Genomic DNA, 22,486 nt, shown 5'->3' with positions numbered 1-22,486 from the left:
ATTGCAGAGCTGGTTTATGTGGTTGAAAAAGGCAAACTGGATAATGTTCTTTATAAGCCAAATCATAGAACATATGAGTAGAAAGGTCATGCTGAAACCATATGCAGCACTAATTAGTCTGCTTTAAGTATTGCATAAAGTTCCAATTGTTATTTACAGGAAATATCTAATGTGAGTTGAGAGTGTGCTAAGGAAATTTACGTAATGTTTGTTGGGACTAGAAAACTGTAACAATCTGGTCTGGATAAACGGACTGGATAAACGGTTTGCTTTCTTTGGAGCATAGGGGGTTGAAGGGAAAGTTAATTAGGCATGTAAGTTTATGAAGCGTTGGGATGTCTTTTAAATAGAATGGGACCATTTCTCTAACGTGAAAGGTTAAAACTCAGAGGTCGTAGATTTGAAGTCATTGTTAGGAGATTAGAGGGAATAATGGCAGCTCAAAGTTGATTTTGAGCACAGATGCTATATGCCAGGATTGAGTTCCTTGGAATACAGAAAATTCAATAGTGATTTAATTGAAGTGCTTAATATGAATAAAGGATTTGATTAGATTGTGAGAAATACATTGTTTATTTTGATGAGAGGTTCCAAAGAAAAGGGTATGACTTGATAATTACAATAGTCATTCAATAGTGAAATGGAAAGGATAATTCTTCAGATAAAGAATAATGAAAATGTTCAGCCTTTTCACCAAATAACTATTTGAGGCTAGGTTAGAGGGTAATTTCAAAACATGTTGATTAATTTTTTGACACGAAGGAAAATTAAAGGAACTGAGGTGAGTAGATAGAGTTAAAATACATATTCTCCCCGGTTACTGGAACAGGATGCATGAACTAAATTCTATGTTTAAGAATTGTAAATTACAGTCATAGAAAAAGATAGGGATGAGCTTTTAAAAAAAGGAGTGGTCAGCATACATGAGTTTATTGTGTTGAACAGTGTTTTATTGCCCATGAGTAGTTGCTTTTCAATTATAGACTTTTAATTTTATCAATAGTGTTTCCTTCACTATACTTATTCACAAATTTTAAACTTCAATTTTAGGTGAAAGGGACCAGGTCATCCGAGAAACTACGAAGAAAACTCGGTTAATGAGAGATCAAGAATGGATTAAAAATAAGGGAGATGACTCTCAGTAAGTATCAAACAACATTGGTTTACCTTGGTTGAGTTGAGCAACAAAATATTGAACAGACTAATTCAATTAATAAATAATTCAGTATTTTTAGTATAATGGAAACAAGGGTTTATTTTATTTTTTCAATTTTTTGAGATTTCTTCACATTGTCTCCTTCAATTCTGGACAACCTCCTACCCAGGCAACATAGTGACTGGAGTTAGAAGGAAGGGAGATCTCTAAAGTCTAAAAGTTAGACTATTAGACTTTTAGACTTTAGAGATACAGTGCGGGAACAGGCCCTATGGGCCACCGGGTCCACGCCAATCAGCAATCTCCCCGTACACTAACACGATCTTACACATTAGGGACAATTTTACTGAAGCCAATTAACTTATAACCTGTCCGTCTTTGGAGTGTGGGAAGAAACCGGAGGTTCTCGGAGAAAACCCACATGGTCACACGGAGAACATACAAAATCTGCACAGACAGCACCCGTAGTCAAGATCGAACTTGGGTCTCTGGCGCTGTAAGGCAGCAATTCTACTGCTGCGCCACTGTGCCACTCAGTGGAGATGCTGGTAATTTGAGTCAGTTCCCAAGAATCTGCCAGTACCACTGTTGTGTCAACCTTGACAAACTGGTCAGGATGATTATTGGTTCTATCTTCTACCTCTTCTCTTGAGAACAACAGTGGATATTTTTAAGGCAGAGATAGACACATTTTTGATTAGAATGGATGTCAAGGGTTATGGGGAGAAGGCAGGAAAATGGGATTAAGAGGTAGAGATCAGCCACGATTGAATGGCGGATGGGCCGAATAGCCTAATTCTACTCCTATAACTTGTGAACTTGTTTATTTGGTCAAAACTCCAGCAAAATTTAAACTTGGCTGTACAAATCACAAATATAAACAGAAAATGCAGGACAAACTCAGCAGTTCATGCAGCTGTAGACAAAAATGCTGGCGAAACTCAGCGGGTGCAGCAGCATCTATGGAGCGAAGGAAATAGGCAACGTTTTGGGCTGAAACCCTTCTTCAGACTCAAGAAGTCTGAAGAAGGGTTTCGGCCTGAAACGTTGCCTATTTCCTTCGCTCCATCGATGCTGCTGCACCCATATAACCATATAACCATATAACAATTACAGCACGGAAACAGGCCATCTCGGCCCTTCTAGTCCGTGCCGAACACTTACTCTCGCTGAGTTTCTACAGCATTTTTATCTACCTTTGATTTTCCAGCATCTGCAGTTCCTTCTTAAACATCTTAACTACTGTACCTGCTAATTTTTCCACTTCCCTCTATCTACTAAAAGCAATGGGCCTTTGTCTTTACATGCCTTCAGTCTCCCTTTGATCTACATTGATCCAAAGGGAAAAAAACCCGTCCTAACAAGTTTCTCCTCATAATTATAATTCTGCTGTCCTTGTAAATCTTCTTCAAACCCTTTCCAGTGTTTAATCGGTCATTGCTATTGCTTAGGTTTATCCTTGAACCTGTAATCATCATTGATCTCAGATGGAATGCTCACTCCTCCTCCACTGCTGACACTTTAACAATAATCTGTAATTTGGTGAAATATGCCATATCTGCAACCCAGCAATTTATGCTATAAAATTGAAGGGTTGCACCAGTTTTGAAATGTGTGTACATGTATGTTCCTCAAAAACATATTTTCTGCATTCACAGAAATCCGTCAGTTGATGTCAACTATGGAAAAAAAGCATTAAACCCAGTAAAGGCAGATGGAAATCCGTTTAGGTAACAAAAATCTGTTGCATTTTAAATGCTGCATCATAACCTAATCACTGATAAACTGCACACATTCACCGAGAACTATTCTGTGAGAACTCTCAATGGTTCTGTAATTGCAACTGCTTCATGTATGTGAACATTTATATTATGTTGCTTTTATGTTCCATTGGCCATTACGTATTCTAATTTTCAATTTTGCCCATAGAGAAATTAGCAAAAATATGTTTTGCATTATCTTTGGCATTCATGCCGATTAGCTGCAAATCATATTGTCGCAGACTGCCACATTATTCCTTCAATATGCATGATATAAATCTGGTAGAAAATGCTTCAACAGGTCTATTGTCTGGATAAAGGAGTTTTAGAACATGGAATGACCAGTCATGACTGCATTGTGAACCATTGTCATATTTACAATTATATAAATGCAACTCTAATGTTCTATGGATCATTTAGCAGTATCACTCTGATACTCTTATTTACAGAATAAAGAATTTTACAGGCTGGTTTTAAAAATCTAATGCAGTAGTATTAATGCCGACTGCCAATGGCAAAAGTGAGTTTCCCAACAATACAAAGCCATTATTGCTATTTACTATTGTTAGTTTGGATACATTTAGTGTAAAGTGGACTTTTGATTATATTTTTAAGAATCGATTAATTATTTGATGCAATCATGAATATGCATATCCAGTGTCTCTAGATAATCCCACCATGAAGTTGAAATGAATAGGTTCTTTGAAATCTCCATTAATTTTTCATACTTTAAAACACTATACCTTTTAAAATATTTTATTTTACGCAAGGAAGGAAAGGACATTGATTGAATTATGTTGCACTTGACATTTTTGATCACAACAATTTTAATGTTTTGCATGCAGGGATTCAACTGGGTCAAGTAAAGTGACGCCAACAAAAAGGGGTGACACCCTAGATGGAAGAAAAAGGTATGACTTTTCTTATATTCCACATGATACCATAAAATATGTAAATAAAAATATACACTATTATGTTAGGATGGCTCATCAGTTAATGGACAAAAAGTACATACTTCAGTTTAACAGAGTTTCAGATGAAAAACCTCAAAATGTGTTGTTCCTGTAACAAATGGAGTGAATCCATTTTGGAAAATATGACTCCTACTGGCCAAAGGCAGAACAACATCACTACAAACCAAATGTTGCCGAGACAAATGAATATGTGTAATCAATAGCATTTATACATTTTGCAAAAGAGTGAAACATTCTTCGATATGAGAAACAATACTGTAGTTCATTCTTTTCGCAGTGTCCAACTATACACTCTGCAAAAAATCAAACTTTTGTGGTTCTATTAATGACAAAACTGTTACAGTTCAGTATCATTTCATCATGGAACTGATGTTTTCTGGAATGTACAAATGCACTGTTAAAGTCTGAAAGTTGCTTTCAATAATTCCCATTCCTTTATTTGATACACTATTTCCACTTCCTCTGGTTAAATTCAATGACAACCAGTGAACTAATCTGGCTAGGAAAAAATTACGAAAAACATTAGACATTGTTGGAATGATACGATACAATACGATAAACTTTATTCATCCCCAGAGGGAAATTGGTCTGCCGACAGACACAACACACAAAATACACAAAAACTTGAAATTAAAAGTGAAAACAAAAAGAAAAAGACAAGCAACTGTTGGCTGGCTACCGTGTGCACATACCCTTCACCGGAACAAATGAACAAACAAACACAGATGTATCCCCTGGGCAGAGGGTTCTAAACTAGAGTGCCCCCCCTCCCACACACCGGGTCCCCCTTTGTTCTCCCATCGCCCCTCACGGCGGTCTCCTCACGCCGGGTCCTCCATTATTCTTCACGGCGGTCCCCCATGCCGAGTCCCCATTATCTTCCCATCCCCCCTCACGCTCATCGACCGTGAGGCCCCACCTGTTGCCGCCGAGGCCCACATTGGCACCTGTTGTCGCAGAGGCCCACATTGCCGCCGAGGCCCATGTTACCCCCAAGGCTCCCGTGGCCGCTGAGGCGCCTGCTGCCGCCGCCGAGTCTCCCACTGCCACCGCCGAGGCTCTCATCGCCGCCACCACTGAGGCTCCTTCGGCCCAGACAGACCTCGCCACCCGACTTCACCGCAGTCCCCTGGGAGGCCTGTGGGGCGAGTTGGGCCTACCGGGGCGCGTTCCGATCCGTGACGGTGCATTCCAGAAGAGGTGTAATTGAAATTGAAGGAACTTCTAGGACATCAATAATACTTCATCATGTCTCTGGCCCAGAGTACTAATTTTATAGGCATAGATGACCTTTCTGTCAATTAAATAAGTCAACATTCCATTTTGGGTTTCTTTATGGTATTTTAACTTCTATCTTCATACCAAAGTTCACCGTTCTAGGTAAACAGTGGGAAAGAATGACCTACAACACATTTAAACAAAGACATGTTACATTTTATTGTTGGTTAATGGTTTCTAATATGTTTTGTAGAAAAGCATGGTTATATATACAATACATATGTATTTCTATAAATAATCTGATTCACCAAATTCTGCAAAGTGTAGTTCAACGTAATGATATACAGATCATATTCTTCTGAAAAGAACACAAACAAAATATTTGAGTTCAATAAAATAAATATATTATGAAATATCTAGAACTGCAAAGGTTATTTTGTTTTTGAAACATTTTTCCTTTACAATATGAAGATAATGAAAATTGGGAATTTCAATTTAATTTATATAAATGTTCATGTCTGTGCTTGCTGGCTTTATTTGGGTAATGGATAAATGTGAGGCTTTAATGCATGACCCTTTTTCTTTGTTAAATACAACTCTCTGTACAAAACCTAATACAATTATGCCTGAGATAGATGAATTCCGTGCGGAGAAATAATTTTCCCAATCCTGGACTATTTAGCTCATCCCTATGCTGATGAATTGATAACGGCAATGTCAAAATTCCTTTCTCATATCTGAATACTGGGAATTGACTATCATATAACCAATGTTGAATCCATTTTCTTAATAGGTTGCAGCAACATTTAAATTGGGAAAAAACCCCAATATTTGTCTATTTCAACAGAACTTGAGACATGCTACCAAATGTGACGACTTAGACATAACTGTTTTTTGCACCAGCAGCACATGGGTAATTAATAGCAGCCGTAAGAAAATTGTAATCAATCGATTCCGATCTGAAGAGTTGCCGCACAGGTACCAAGGCTGATGATGTCTCTCAGAGTCTATGGCTCTGATAGCATATACCCCATCTGAAATCATGATGGCAATCAATTGATCCTGACATGATCCTGGCTTTTTTTCCTCCAGTCACCTCAGTCAACTTAATTTTGTCTGATACTTCCTGACACATCAAAATTTACATCTTGAAATAACAAATCAGAAATCATCTAGTCTTGCTTTCAAATGATGCTTGCTTCGTGATATAGGGTTTCGGCCCGAAACGTCGCCTATTTCCTTCGCTCCATAGATGCTGCTGCACCCGCTGAGTTTCCCCAGCAATTTTGTGTACCTTCGTGATATATTGCTGTTTTGCTAATTTCGTTATGTTTAAAGTGTATTTAATGAGAGCAATAAATGGCAATAAAATGAATAATAAATCCTGCAAAATTTGGCACATGAACATCTCCAGACGCTGCATTGCTACATTGTTAAAATCATCGCATCAAACTGTTTCTAGTTTAAAACCGGGTTAAGTAACAAAAATATTTTGGTATCTGTATCTTCCATTTGGAATATTTGTAGGTGACTATTCTTGAAAAAACATTGTATTAATGATGTGGTATCGCAAAACATGTACCCAGTATATATGGAAATATTTTGTCATTTAATACACTAATTAAGTGAAAACATGTTTTCCCAAAAATATGCTTTTCCCTATGATTGTTCATGGGTTGTTGTTTGGACCAAGACATTTGTCTTCCTAAACAAAGTCATGTGTATGGAAAGGGGCTGGGGATTATCAGCAGGAATATCTTATTCCAACATGGTAATTCATTGGCAGAACTGGGACGAACTTTATAGATCCTGCCTGGAAAATGGTCTGGAGCTTTCTTTTTTAATACTGAACAAATGGGACTGAGGAATATATTTTGGAAATTGCTGGTATGTTCTCGCTCATCACTCCTTCCCATGTATTCCAGTTTCCTTTGGAATTCCTGACCTTGTCTTGTGGGGGTTCCACAAGAGATGTGTCCCAAATGTGCAGCCCTTCTTGACTCATTCAGCCTATTCCCTACTCCACATATTCCAAGAGAATCAGGGAAGAAGCTCACCAGAACACACAGCCTGGGTACATGCACTAGAAACAAACTCTTGTAAAGTGTATGCTCGATCAGTAAAATTCTTCAAAACCACGAAGATTAATGTTTGAAACTATGTAATAATAATATTGGTCCACTTTAGATTCCATAATAAAGGTTACGATTGCACAGATAAAAATAACATGCTAGAAAGATGTAATAACGTCACCAAATGTTTGGAATTTGCACACACAAAAGATGATGAAGAGCTATTTTTGCTTGCATTTCCTATTTTTTACTTTAGCACTTGGCCATTTCTTTCTTTCTTAGCTCATTTGATGCATGATGCAATGCAAATCAACTGACAAAATAAGATGACCATGTACCAGCAATGGAATCACTGTTTTTTTTGTCTTTTTTTTATCAGTGGCAGCACTACTGACCTCCACAAGTCACCATGGACTTCAAGCCAGGAAAAACTCACAAGGTGAAGTCATAACAGCAATTGTAGCAGTGGGTCTAGGGCACAAGTGGCTGAGGGCTATATATATCCTTTACATCTGGAATGATTCAACAATCAATAAGCCTATGAGTCATTAAGATTAAAGGTTAAAGTGCGATTCTGTACGTGGGTATAAGTGGGTATAAATATAAAGGTATACGTGGATTTTCCAGGGAGAAAAATCTACGTGTCTTATGGAAAATAAACCACGAAGGAAAAATACATGGGAACTATGTGAAAATTTGTATGATTTATTCCCAATTCTCCATTATTCTTTTAATTTGTTCTGTTATGAAAACATAAATTAGTTTAAAAATGGAGAGAAATTGCTATTTACATTAACCTTTGCCATTTAGGATTTAGTCTGAAATTGCAAAGTAGTATAGCGGGTACAACACTTTAACCATTTCTTGTTGAATTTTCCAACTGAAATCAAAAGCAGGCAGCAAGAAAAAATAACGTAAATGAAGTAACACATCTATAACACTAGTTCATAAAACTTAGGATGTGGCTATGGCACAACCGTGCAAATATGTGTCTACCTGGTGCAGTGTTTCTAGATGAGATCAAAAGGTCAGTTCCGGACAAACCTACATGCCTATCTCATGACACTGGCAACTTCTGCTTAAGTTGCAGTGATCCTCAAGCACCCAATCTGATGCTTGAAATTATTTACACACCACGTTTTTACTATCCTTGCCCTATGTCCCTTTGGAAAACCCATATCTTACTCCAAGATGTTAATTATCACTTTTAATAATGTTCTTCAGCTCAGGACTGGTTTCAGTCAACTAAATCGTCAGTGAAAGACTTAAGGTTGTGTTTCTATGTCAACATGCTTGCAATAAATTTCAAATTGTCTGAGTTAGCTAGATTCCAGCATGAGGATCCAGAAAAATCCCTACCTATAGAAGACTTGGGCAACATCTTGGATTGTATATCATGTACATTTGTTTCTAATGCACCTTAACTATGGCATTATTATTGTGTTTGAGCGGATATTTGAGGAACATTTGAGTCCTGTTAATATGGTGTTGTATGATGCAAAAGGAAATGATAAGCAATGGCAGACTTACAATCTTGTAATCACTGTGATGATGTTTTGCCATGTATGGTCATATTTGTTAAGTAAAATTGTGTAGCTTTGTATATTTCAGGTATAGAACTGTTATTTCCGTTAGCACCTCTGAGCCATTTCAAAGGCTCTCTAATAAAGGTCTGCTCAGTCGATACAGATCTGAAGAATTCCTGAACAGGTAGAAATAACATCAGTTGCGATAGTGATTGGCAGTGTCCAAGCTGCAGTGACACTCCTGATGAAGAATCAAAAGAAGCAAAAACAATTGTCCCACAATTCTGAATCATTTTTAAATATAGATTGCTTGCTGGGAATGGTGGAAGCATGCTATTCATTACATGAGTGTTTTAAGCCTGACACGGTAGAGTTTAACCACTGCAAACAAACCAGGTATGCCTCTGTCAATGGATAATAAACAATATGTTAACCATTCCCAACAAGTAGAATTTATACAACTGGTGTTGCACACATGGCAAATTTTCAGGTGTCTTCTAAATGCTGAAGTCATTTTGAATGTTAACATCCTACACTGATGCACTCTTGAATAATTTTGATGCCTATAACAATTCAGTAGCACATAATATGGTTATTTTCCCCCGTAAAACCAATAAGGCAGTTGGAAGCCTCTTTGCCAATTTCTACATTGAAAACATGTAATTTGTTTATTTTGAAATAGTCCCTCCTTCAAACAACACTGCTAAAAATATATAAAGATAGCGAGTTGTGTATATTTATAATCTTTCATTTTTAATTGCCATTTTGTGATCAGATGCCAGTCTTGTAGATGTGACTTTGGACTGCAAAATAGTAGGGACTATCCATAGTGTAACAACGCTCTCTTAAGGGCCTGTCCCACATGGGCGTTATTTGCGTGTTATTTACGCGACATCATTTACGCTACACGATGCGCGCATTGGGTGCATTTTGTATGCATGGCGCATGGTGAGACGTGGTGGCATAGGCAGTGACGCGTGGTAGTACGCTGCGCTCCAGGATTCAAAATCCTCACGCGCCACCTGCGTGATGCGCAAATGACGCCCAAGTGGGACAGGCCCTTTACTGATGCACTCCATCTCTCTCTCTCTCTCACTGACACACTCCATCTCTCTCTCTCTCTCTCTCACTGACACACTCCATCTCTCCTTTCTCCTAAGGGTGAAAATGTCCAACACCAGAGGGCATAGCTATAAGATGAGAGTGGGAAAGTTTAATGGAGATGTGTAGGGCAACCTTTTTGCACAGAGTGGTGGAAAGCACTGCCAGAGGTGGTGGTTTAGGCAGATACAATAGTGGCCATTTGAGAAACTTTTAGACAAGCATATGGAGTGCAGGGAATAGAGGGATATGGATCATGAATAGTCAGATGAGATCAGTTTAACTAGCTTTACTAGGTGGCATAGAGGCACAGCAGGGCGGCACAGTGGCGCAGAGGTAGAGTTGCAGTCCTACAGACCCTGGTTAGAACCTGACTACGGTGCTGTCTGTACAGAGCTTGCACGTTCTCTCTATGACCATGCAAGCAATAGGACTTTTTAATTTTTGCACTCTGCATTCCTGACTTTCAAAACTGTGCATTACTTCTTAACTCTGCATGAAATGTGCTACTGGATTGCAAGCAGGTGACTGAATGAGCTGACTGTATAATTTAAGTCAGTCAAGTGTGGTTCAGTATTTAAGGATGAAGCTCCTAGCTCTTTAAATTTAAATAATCCTATTAAATGTTGAAGTTTTAGTTTTAATATTACTGCAAGCCTATGATGAATTACTCAATTCACTGAAATGCAACCAATGAAGAATTTACTAACACAATCACCAGTTGCATAAATGAAAGTCATTGGGTCACTAATTGATTGTAAATCAGAATTGACTGTAAATCAGAATTATTTTTACTTGCTGAAAGCTTATTTCAAATTTCTGACAATGTTTTCAATTGACTTGCATGTTGATTTGACTAAATTCATATCTTAATGGTCTGGTACAAAATTTCTGAGAGGGATTTATACCACATGATTGATATTTTATTGATGCATTTGTTGAATGATATTGATTTGATGGGGAATATACCATTTAGCCCACTAGTATAATCTGTCATTTTTTTGGCTATGGAAGCTTTCTCTTTTAATCTCTTTGCCTGCTTTTTCTTCCTAAATAAATATCTCTTCTAAACTCTTCAGTTAAAATAGATACATAGATACATAGAAAATAGGTGCAGGAGTAGGCCATGCGGCCCTTCGAGCCTGCACCGCCATTCAATATGATCATGGCTGATCATCCAACTCAGTATCCTGTACCTGCCTTCTCTCCATACCCCCTGATCCCTTTAGCCACTAGGGCCACATCTAACTCCCTCTTAAATATAGCCAATGAACTGGCCTCAACTACCTTCTGTGGCAGAGAGTTCCAGAGATTCACCACTCTCTGTGTGAAAAATGTTTTTCTCATCTCGGTCTTAAAGAATTTCCCCTCTATCCTTAAGCTGTGACCCCTTGTCCTGGACTTCCCCAACATCGGGAACAATCTTCCTGCATCTAGCCTGTCCAACCCCTTAAGAATTTTGTAAGTTTCTATAAGATCCCCCCCCAATCTCCTAAATTCTAGCGAATACAAGCCGAGTCTATCCAGTCTTTCTTCATATGAAAGTCCTGACATCCCAGGAATCAGTCTGGTGAACCTTCTCTGCACTCCCTCTACGGCAATAATGTCCTTCCTCAGATTTGGAGACCAAAACTGTACGCAATACTCCAGGTGTGGTCTCACCAAGACCCTGTACAACTGCAGTAGAACCTCCCTGCTCCTATACTCAAATCCTTTTGCTATGAATGCTAACATACCATTCGCTTTCTTCACTGCCTGCTGCACCTGCATGCCTACTTTCAATGACTGGTGTACCATGACACCCAGGTCTCGTTGCATCTCCCCTTTTCCTAATCGGCCACCATTTAGATAATAATCTGCTTTCCTGTTTTTGCCACCAAAGTGGATAACCTCACATTTATCCACATTATACTGCATCTGCCATACATTTGCCCACTTACCCAGCCTATCCAAGTCACCTTGCAGCCTCCTAGCATCCTCCTGACAGCTAACACTGTCCCCCAGCTTAGTGTCATCCGCAAACTTGGAGATGTTGCATTCAATTCCCTCGTCCAAATCATTAATATATATTGTAAATAGCTGGGGTCCCAGCACTGAGCCTTGCGGTACCCCACTAGTCACTGCCTGCCATTGTGAAAAGGACCCGTTTACTCCTACTCTTTGCTTCCTGTTTGCCAGCCAGTTCTCTATCCACATCAATACTGAACCCCCAATACCGTGTGCTTTAAGTTTGTATACTGATCTCTTATGTGGGACCTTGTCGAAAGCCTTCTGAAAGTCCAGATATAACACATCCACTGGTCCTCCCCTATCCACTCTACTAGTTACATCCTCGAAAAATTCTATAAGATTCATCAAGCATGATTTACCTTTTGGTAAATCCATGCTGACTTTGTCCAATAATTTCACCACTTTCCAAATGTGCTGCTATCCCATCTTTAATAACTGACTCTAGCAGTTTCCCCACTACTGATGTTAGACTTACTGGTCTGTAATTCCCCGTTTTCTCTCTCCCTCCCTTTTTAAAAAGTGGGGTTACATTAGCTACCCTCCAATCTTCAGGAACTACTCCAGAATCTAAAGAGTTTTGAATAATTATCACTAATGCATTCACTATTTCTGGAGCTACTTCCTTAACTACTCTGGGATGCAGCCTTTCTGGCTCTGGGGATTTATCGGCCTTTAATCCATTCAATTTACCCAACACCACTTCCCGACTAACCTGGATTTCACTCAGTTCCTCCATCTCCTTTGACCCGCGGTCCCCTGCTATTTCCGGCAGATTATTTATGTCTTCCTTAGTGAAGACGGAACCAAAGTAGTTATTCAATTGGTCCGCCGTAGCCTTGTTCCCCATGATCAATTCACCTGTTTCTGACTGCAAGGGACCTGGCATCTGTGGCTTAATTTGAACTATCTTCATCTAAACTGTAGGATTACATTGTTATTATGGTTGGGACCCATAGAATCAATATATTTTATAAATGGTGAAGATCAAGACAGAACTATCAATGTATTTAGAAACAAGGAACAGCAAATGCTGATTTACAAAAATGGACACAAAGTGCTGGAATAACTCAACGGGCCAGGTAGCATCTCTGGAGAACATGGATAAGTGACGTTTTGGGTCTGGACCCTAGTCGAGTCTGAAAAAGGATTCTGACACAAAATGTCATGTTCTCCAGAGATGTTGCCTGACCTGCTGAGTTACTCAAGGACCTTGCATCCTCTATTTAGGTACCTAGTTCATTAAAACAAATTCAACAATAATATGCTGAAATTATTGGTCAACGCATCAGCCATAGCAATAATACTGACAATACCGATGGTATAAAGATTTAAAAAAAGATAAACTTTGGTTACACCTTAAGAAACTTCAAACAATAATATTATGCAAATATGGTAGACTTAAAAAGCTGGAGTAACTCAGTGGGACAGGCAGCATCTCTGGAGAGAAGGAATGGGTGACGATTCGGGTCGAGACCCTTCTTCAGACTGATTATGCAAATATCTCATTAGAAAGTGTCAATAATTGTTCTAAATTTTCTTTCATATTTAGAATTAAGATAGTAGAGGATCAACATATTGGAACATTAATACAAATTTGCAAAATTATATGAGCACCTGCTGGTATATCAATAATTTAAATCCAAAGTAACTAAAAGTTAATGCGAAATAGCCTCTTGCATGTTGATGATTTCAATTGCAAATCAGGTTGTATTAGACTTTGCATCGATCCAAAATCTGTTTGTTATCAATGTTGTTACCAGATTTACCTAGGTACACGTGACAATAAACTAAACTCATAATTCACTTTGTGTCTTGCTGAAGATTACAGCATCTGCAGTTGGCTTTCTTAGTGCATACTTGAGAATGTCCCTAAATTTCTTTCTCTGTTGATGTTTAACCAATTTCCCTCCACCTGGAAATCCATTCCATGTACGTATCACTCTTTTCCGAAAAGGCATTTGTTCTTTTTGGTCCAAGATATAATAACTACCACCAGTAAAGTGTTACATGTCTCTACTGTACTCTCTCATATACCATCTTTCATTTCAGTGGAACCTAAACCTTCCCAAACTCAAAATGGAAAAATCGACTAAGTTTAGTCAATGGGGGCAGCTTTCAAATCAAGATGCATTCTAAATTTTATGTCTTAAAATTCTCCTTTTGATATTATTTTTTACTTTGTTGAAAGTAGTTGTGTGCTGAAAGAGTGTTTCTTTTCTCCCTTGTAAACCAACCCTCTTTGTAACCTTTTATTTCCATGTCAACAGAGATAAAGAGAGCACTGTTGTCACCAGTCCTACTAAGAAATATTCAAGTTCGGACAGACTTAACAGGTATGATGGAAATGTCACCGCAAATTCCTCTCTAAAATGGGAATGGGGTTTCTTGTTATGTCATGTCAATTACATTTTGTAATAATAACAATACAATAGGCATAGGTTGTTGTCATAGACAAGATGGGCCGAAGGGATAATTTCTGTGCAATGACTATGACTCTATACTTATTAACCCATTCATTTTGAAACTAGCACTGCACATCAGGGCTCATAAATTTAAAAAAAAATGTTTGCATACTGATATAAATTTTCTTGTTGATTTATATTTGACAATCGACTGTTTTCCATTACTTGGCCAACATCTCTGCATTACACAAGTCAGATGGGACTGTGAGAAACATGGGATATCTTCCAAAATCTATTGGCTAACCAAAACACTTACCCACCCAATTTATGTTTAAGAAAGAACTGCAGATGCTGGTAAAATTGAAGGTAGACAAAAACGCTGGAGAAACTCAGCGGGTGAGGCAGCATCTATGGAGAGAAGAAATAGGCGACGTTTCGGGTCGAGACCCTTCTTCAGACTGATGTTGGGGGGGGGGGGGGTGGGAAAAAGAAAGGAAGAGGCGGATACAGTAGGCTTGTGGGAGAGCTGGGAAGGGGTGGGGAAGGAGGGAGAAAGCAACCTGAAGTTGGAGAAGTCAATGTCATACCGCTGGGGTGTAAACTACCCAAGCGAAATATGAGGTGCTGTTCCTTCAATTTGCACTGGGCCTCACGCTGGTAATGGCAGAGGCCCAGGTTGGATTCAGAATGGGAGGGGGATTTGAAGTGCTGAGCCACCAGGAGATCAGTTTGGTTATTGCGAACTAAGCGGAGGTGTTGGGCGCTTGGTCTCACCGATGTAGAGCAATTGACATCTGGAACAGCGGATGCAGTAGATGAGGTTGGAGGAGGTGCAGGTGAATGTCTGCCTCACCTGGAAAGACTGCTTGGGTCCTTGGATGGAGTCGAGGGGGGAGGTAAAGCGACAAGTGTAGCATTTCCTGCGGTTGGAAGGGAAAGTGCCAGGGGAGGGGGTGGTTTGGGTGGGAAGGGATGAATTGACCAGGGCGTTATGGAGGGAATGGTCTCTGTGGAAAGCAGAAAGGGGAGGAGATGGGAAGATGTAGGGTGGAAGGTGAGGACAAGGGGGACTCTGTCCTTGTTACGAGTAGGGGGATGGGGAGTGAGAGCAGAGCTGCGGGATATAGAGGAGACCCTGGTGAGAGCCTCATCTATAATAGAAGAGGGGAACCCCCGTTCCCTAAAGAATGAGGACATCTCCGATGCCCTGGTCTGGACCACCTAATTCTGGATGCAGATGCGGCGTAGATGGAGGAATTGGGAGTAGGTGATGGAGTCATTACAGGAAGCAGGGTGTAGTCCAGATAGCCATGGGAATCAGTTGGTTTGTACTAGATGTCAGTCAGTAGTCTTCTACTTGCGATGGAGATGGTGAGGTCTAGAAAAGGTAGGGAGATGTCAGAAATGGTCCAGGTGAATTTGAGTGCTGGATGGAAGTTAGTGGTGAAATGGATGAAGTCAGTGAGTTCTGCATGGGTGCAGGAGGTAGCACCAATGCAGTAATCAATGTAGCTGAGGTAGAGTTCGGGGATAGGGCCACAGTACGCCTCGAACAAGGATTGTTCAACTACAGAGAGGCGGGCATAGCTGGAGCCCATGCACGTGCCCATAGCCGCCTTGGATTTGGAGGAAATGGGAAGATTCAAAGGAAAAATTGTTGAGGGTAAGGACTAGGCGGAGGAGAGTATTAGTAGACGGGGATTGGTTGATTCTGCGGTCAAGGAAGAAACGGAGGGCTTTAAGACCCTCCTGGTGGGAGATGGAGGTGTACAGTGACTGGACATCCATAGTGAAGATGAGGGAATGGGGGCCTGGAAAACGGAAGTCATGACGGAGATGAAGTGCATGTGAGGTGTCTTGGACATTGGTGGGGAGGGATTTGACCAGGGGGGAATAGGATGGAGTCGAGATATATGGAAATAAGTTTGGTGGGACATGAACAGGGAGAAACAATGTGAATTTGTGGATTTTAAGGAGAAGATAAAATCGGGCTGTGCGCAACTGGGGAACGATGAGGTTGGAGGTTTGGGAGGGCAGGGAGCCGGACGTGATGAAGCCAGTGATGGTGCTTGAGATAATCGTTGCTCCCAATTTATGAATTATTTATCTGAAGTAGAGTCGGTGATGCTTTGTGGGCAAACCTGGCAGCCAGTTATGATACAAAGCTCTCATTCAACAGAGAGATGAACAATCACAAGACTAGTATCTGCTATTTTTCAAAATCAAAAGATGTCATACAGTCTTCTCAATCCTCAGGAAAAGTGTAGGTCTACAGTTACTTGGATTATACAATAAAGAGATATATTTTTCCACTAGGGGGTGCTGTCTTCTATAATATCAGGAGCAATGTATTTTTGTGATTTTAATTTTAGAGCGTGGTACATTTTCAATAAGCTTCCTTATGCATTCATCAGTGGGATTAAAGGGCCATATTTTGCTCTCATCACTGCTTAAATGGTTTCTAATTTTTGCTGCGATAACTTTTTTTTATCAGTTCCCAACCCATAAAGCCACCTGATAAACTGTTAATTGATGGATTGATGTAAGGATTTTTAATATAAATTGCATATTCAAATTTAAATATCACTCCCATCCAGTAAAATGATATTGATTGATACAAATACATCGATAGATGCTCCTGAACACATCATCAGTGATGTAACCTGGGGTCATTGGGTGTTTCGGGTCTTTCAACATCAGACACCCTCACCCAGGCGACCCAGCCGTGGTTGATCAGACCACGACGTGTTCAGGTGGCATTCGCTCCTCCCCATGGACCTCCTCTCCTGATCCAGAGCCATCTCGAGGCCTTCTCCGCTGCCTCTGTGGTGTTCTTGATGGCCCTTCTCCTCGCCACTCCGTTGATGCCCAGTCCACTCAAGGCTTTGTAGAGCGGTTGCCCTGCAAAACCTCTGCACCCAACCTCGATGGGCATACACCTTGCCTTCCAGCCCTGCTTGCGGCAGTCTATGACCAGTAAAATGATATAAAGAATTGCTGCCTTGCAACCCCAGAGACCCGGGTCCGATCCTGACCATGGTTGCTGTCTGTACGGAGTTTCTCCGTTGTCCCTGTGGGTTTTCTCTGGGTGCTCCTCTTTCCTCCCACATTCTCAAGGTATACAGTTTTGTAGGTTAATTGGCTTTGGTAAAATTGTAAATTGCCCAGTTGTGTGTATGGGATAGTTTTAGTGTGCGAGGATCAGTGGTCTGTGTGGACTCGATATTCCGAAGGTCCTATTTCCATGCTATATCTCTAAAATAAAATTAAAATAAAGCACTTAAGATTATTCACTGCTTTACAATGGTCAGTATCAATTCGAAACCATTCAATATTATTGAACGGCAGGCGATATATGATATAAACTGTCTGAATATTGTGTCAAATAATAAGTTAATCTCTCCGGAATGTGGAATAGCATGTTGAATCTAGCTTCTGAAATTGAAATCTTTGTTACTAAAATTTAAGACTGATTATGTTTTTTTTTAATGAATCAAAGCCCTGATGTTTTATTGAGGAAATTACCTGATAGCTTGCTTCTTTATGTACAAATTTTAGGTTATCAACAGGCAATTCTGATGACTTGCCAAAGATGTAAGTATTTGTTTCTTTGTCTAATTATACAATTTACAGAAGCCAATTAACCTAAAAACATGCATTTGCCTTTGGAATGTACAAGGAACCAGAGCACCCGGAGGTAGCTCACGCAGTCACAGGGAGAAACTCTGTAAAGGCTTATGGTTGGAATTGAACCCGGGTCTCTGGCGTAAGGCAGCAGCCCTATTGCTGTGCCACCATACCGCCCTCAAACTTACATGTACATCAGTCATTGCAACTTAACTCAAATAATTTACAATTTGACTTGCTATTAGCTCACAATAAAATAATATTGTTTATCTGTTGATGTGATGTCAGAACGATTACATTAAATTCTGAATTTATATTTAACTCCATGAATAACCCCTTAAAGTTCTGCATGAATACCAAACTGCTGCTACCACCTATTGGCACTACTAATTATTCAACCCTTTGAATCTATTTGAATCCCTCTTTGTTGCTTGTCAGGCCTTGCACTTTAATTAACATCAGCAAACTTACAGATTTAGCATATGGTACTCTCATCATATTAACTTATTCATTAAAATAGTATGTTAATCTTCGCTCCAATGCTGCAACACACCTTTCTGAGAAATTATGGAGCAGAAGGTGATTCGGCCCCTCAAACCTGTGTAAATAATTCCAAGTACTTTTCTTAGATCCATATCACTTTATCCAAACCTGACCCACAAAAATCCATTGGACTCATATATTCAATTATGCAATGTTGGGGGGGGAGGGGGGGGGGGGGGAGAGGATGTTTCAAATTTCCATTACATATTGCTTTTTAATTTTATTCCTGATTTCTTATTTTATCTCTTATTTTGTCTACCCTTGGGTTTGGATGGAGAAACTTATTTAATGATTCCATTCTTTAAATACTTGCCTAATTTAAGCATTGTCAATCATGTGAAATTCTGGAAGACTGAAGCTAATGTTGTACTGTTATTTAAGAAGGGCAGCAAAGATAAGCTAGGAAACTATGAACCAGTGACATCAATGGTGGATAAGTTGTTTGAGGAAATTATTAGGGACAGATTCTACTAGAATTTGGATAAGCATGTAGTTAAATGTAATTATAGTTGTAACATGTAGTTAATCTAAGCAGCATGTAAGCATTCCTTATAACGGTTAGTCAGCGTGGTTTTGTGTTGGGGCAATAATGTCTCACAAATCTGATAGTTTATTTTTGAAGTGTGAGGTGTTGCACTTTGGTATGTCAAACCAGGCTAGTTTTTACACAGTAAATGGTAGAGCCTTGGAGAGTGTTGCTGAAGCAAGAGAACTGGGAGTACAGGTGCATGGTCCTCTAAAGGTGGCAAGACAGGTGAACATTGTGGTGACAAAGGCATTTGGCATTCATGTAACGAGTACAAAGATTGGGACATTATTATGTTTGTACAAGCTGTCGGAGAGACCTATTTTGGAGTACTGTGTGCGTTTCTGGGCACCCCGCTATAGGCTAAGGGGTGACCTCGTTGAGCTTTACATGGATGAAATAAATGCTAACAGTCTTTTTTCCCAGGGAGGAGGAAACTCCCTGAGGGCATAGGCCTAATGTGAGAAGGGAGAGATTTAAGATGAGCTTCAGGGTATCATTTTTCACTCAGATAGTAGTCTGGATTTGCAATGAACTACCAGAGGTAGCTACAGAATCAGATACAATTACAACTTTTAAAAGATATAGGGAAAGATATATGAATAGGACTATTTAAGGGATTGAATGAATGAATACGTTTATTGGCCAAGTATTCACATACAAGGAATTTGCCTTGGTGCTCTGCCCGCAAGTGACATCATGACATACAGTGACAGTTAGGAATGACACATAAAACATTAAATTATGGGTCAAATGTAGGTACTTGGGACTAGCATATTTGCATGAACAAGGTGAACTAATGGCCTTGTTTCCGTGCTTTATGACTCTATGACGGTGATGAGAATTGTGAATTATTTCAACTTGAAATTGCATCTTCCCTCATGTATTTTTCCTATAGGACAATAGTTTCATCTGAAACAAAAGTTGATACTCCGACCAGTAAGAGGTAAGGTCATGATTGGATGGTTACCCACTGACCTTCATTTAGCCATTGTTGAATATAGGTTCTTGTAAATAATGGTGGCCCAGTTAATAAAATCTCTCTCCCAAATCTATGGTCATTGACAATAGTTATAAGGTCATTTGGCCAAAAGTGATAGTAGAATTAAGCCATCCGGCCCAGTGTCTGCTCTGTCATTCAACAATGGCTGATCTATCTCTCCCTCCTAACCCCATTCTCTTGCCTTCTCCCCATAACCTCTGACACCTGTACTAATCAATAATCTAAATATCTCTGCCTTAAAAATATTCACTGACTTGGCCTCCACAGCCTTCTGTAGAAAATAATTCCACAGATTCACCATCCTCTGACTACGGAAAATTCTCCTCATTTCCTTCCTAAAAGAACGTCATTTAATTCCGAGGCTATGATCTCTAGTCCTAGACTCTCCCATTTGTGGAGACATCCTTTCCACATTCACTTTATCCAAGCATTTCATTATTTGGTATGTTTCAATGAGGTTCCCCCTCTTATTCTAAACTCCAGCGAGTACAGGCCCAGTGCTGACAAATGCTCGATTAGTTATGTTGCCATGAAATAATGTGAATTTTCATTTGGCTTGTATCCTATGAAACTTGCCATTTCCTTGAACTGGTAAATATGACAACCAGTTAAACATCTTCTACGTGCTTCAAGATTATTTGTAGAATTAACATTATTTTAAAGGCAATTAAAAACGGAATTATAAATGGAATTAATTATTTTTTCTGACTGTTCTAGACCACAGACTAGGCCCTCCCCTGATGGTCAAGTGACAACGCAGGATAAAACATCCACAACGTACGTATCAGCTACTGGATATTTTGTATCATTTCACAAAACTGAGTTTTTTATGTACTTTATATCTGAATTTCTTATTATCCTACAATGAAGATTCTCCACATGTTATGAACGCCCGAATAAGGAACACACTGCACCCATGAACGATTGTTTGGGAGATTGGTGGGGTGAATGGGGACTGGGCTGCAGGCACCTTCTGCCTGGGTGGTGTGACAGGGCATTTCCCCTTGCCGTCTCTCCCTGATCCCCCTCCTACCCCTGAGCTGCAACAATTGGGGGGGGGGTCTGTGCAAACCAAGCTAAGATGAGAGCAGTGAGCAGATTCACTTGCTCACTCGCCAAGTCAGTGCACCCACTCTTCCCACGCTTGCCTGCTTTCCTGCCACAGCTGTTTCTGTGACCATCTTCCACGCACTGTTTTTGTTCATTTCTAACTTGAGAACAATTTGGATTATGGACAGTTTTCCAGAACAAAATCCTATTGTAATCTGGGGACTGTCCGTATTATAAGCTTGTTTCTTCTAAAACACTTTAACAATGTTGTAAGTACTCATTGCCATTGTATCCTGCAATTGCAATTAAACAGTCCTGTTGCCATTTGTATAACCTCTTAATATCCATTCTATATTCCGTATGAAATGTTTTATTTTTGCTAAGGAAGACACTTAGCGTCATTGAATCATATAGCATGGAATCAGGCTATTTGGCCAACCATGTACATGTAGACCAACAAGCATCTATTTGCACTAATCTCGTTTTATTTTTTCTGAATTCCTATCAACTCTGCCCAGATTGCACCACTCACCCACACACTGTAGAGAATTAACGTCGCCAATCTGAATGTCTGTAGAAGAAACTGGAGGGTCCAGGGGAAACTTATGTAGCCACAGTGAGAATGTGAAAACTCCACATAAACAGCACCAGAGACCAGTATAAACTCGGGCCACTGGAGCTATGAGGAAGCAGCCCTACCAGCTGCTCTCCTGTTCCCCCCAATCAATTGTAGTATTTGTCACAATTATAGCCTTTAGAATTCCAATAGATGTGTTATAGATGTGACCCAATCATTATTTCATGAGACCGTAGATGTCCTTGACATTTTGTCTTTATAGAGCACAGACTTCCCTCAATTCCCTTTTCACAAGCCACTATTTGTAAATCTCCGATCTATGCTATATCAAACCCATGCATTATTTTTTTAAAGATCTTTCCATTTTGCATTGATTTGCTCTGGCAAAAATAACATCCACGAGATAAATCTTTTGGCTCTTGTAATCTCTGCCATGTAAGAATGGCTGTGGAGTAGAGGCAAGGCAGTGCTCAATGTCACCATGTTTAACACAGCATAATGGGATAAAATTTCTATGTCTTGCTCCATGCCTGGATTCACATATCATCTGTTTCTTGATTAACTCTTTCCTGGAATGGATTATTCACTGTGAATATATATAAAACAGCCTACTCGCAACTACCAGTTGCCATTTCAATTCCCCTTCACATTCCCGTAATAACCCGAAGATAAACACAAAATGCTGGAGTAACTCAGTGGGACAAAGGTCAGGACTGAAGAAGGGTCTCGACCCAAAACGTCACCCATTCCTTCTCTCCAGAGATGCAGCCTGTCCTGCTGAGTTACTCCAAAAGCATTTTGTACCTATATTCGATTTAAACCAGCACCTGCAGTTCCTTCCTACCCATAATAACTTGTCTGTCCTCAGCCTCCTCAATTGGCAAAGTGAGGCCCCACCACAACTGGAAGAAAAACACCTCATATTCCATTGGTTAGCCAAC

At 39.8% G+C, this 22,486-nt stretch overlaps 1 protein-coding gene across 7 annotated transcripts in view; it reads left to right on the top strand.

Moving 5' to 3' along the window:
- The window catches only part of scel (sciellin), a 73,560-nt gene that overhangs the window by 19,896 nt on the left and 31,178 nt on the right, over nt 1-22,486 (top strand). For 5 of the 7 annotated variants that reach the window (XM_033022957.1, XM_033022958.1, XM_033022955.1 and 2 more), the window contains exons 3-10: nt 1,051-1,141; nt 2,815-2,886; nt 3,762-3,827; nt 7,560-7,619; nt 14,085-14,150; nt 17,778-17,813; nt 19,814-19,861; nt 20,636-20,695. In XM_033022957.1, the coding sequence (XP_032878848.1) occupies nt 1,051-1,141; nt 2,815-2,886; nt 3,762-3,827; nt 7,560-7,619; nt 14,085-14,150; nt 17,778-17,813; nt 19,814-19,861; nt 20,636-20,695 (499 nt within the window). The remainder of the gene's footprint in view (nt 1-1,050; nt 1,142-2,814; nt 2,887-3,761; nt 3,828-7,559; nt 7,620-14,084; nt 14,151-17,777; nt 17,814-19,813; nt 19,862-20,635; nt 20,696-22,486) is intronic. The other 2 variants (XM_033022954.1, XM_033022956.1) reach the window with 2 other exon arrangements.

This window comes from Amblyraja radiata, chromosome 6, assembly GCF_010909765.2.
Source record: "Amblyraja radiata isolate CabotCenter1 chromosome 6, sAmbRad1.1.pri, whole genome shotgun sequence".
NCBI lineage: Eukaryota > Metazoa > Chordata > Chondrichthyes > Rajiformes > Rajidae > Amblyraja > Amblyraja radiata.
The sequence above is the reverse complement of the archived record's forward strand: the minus strand, read 5'-3'. Positions and strand labels throughout refer to the sequence as shown.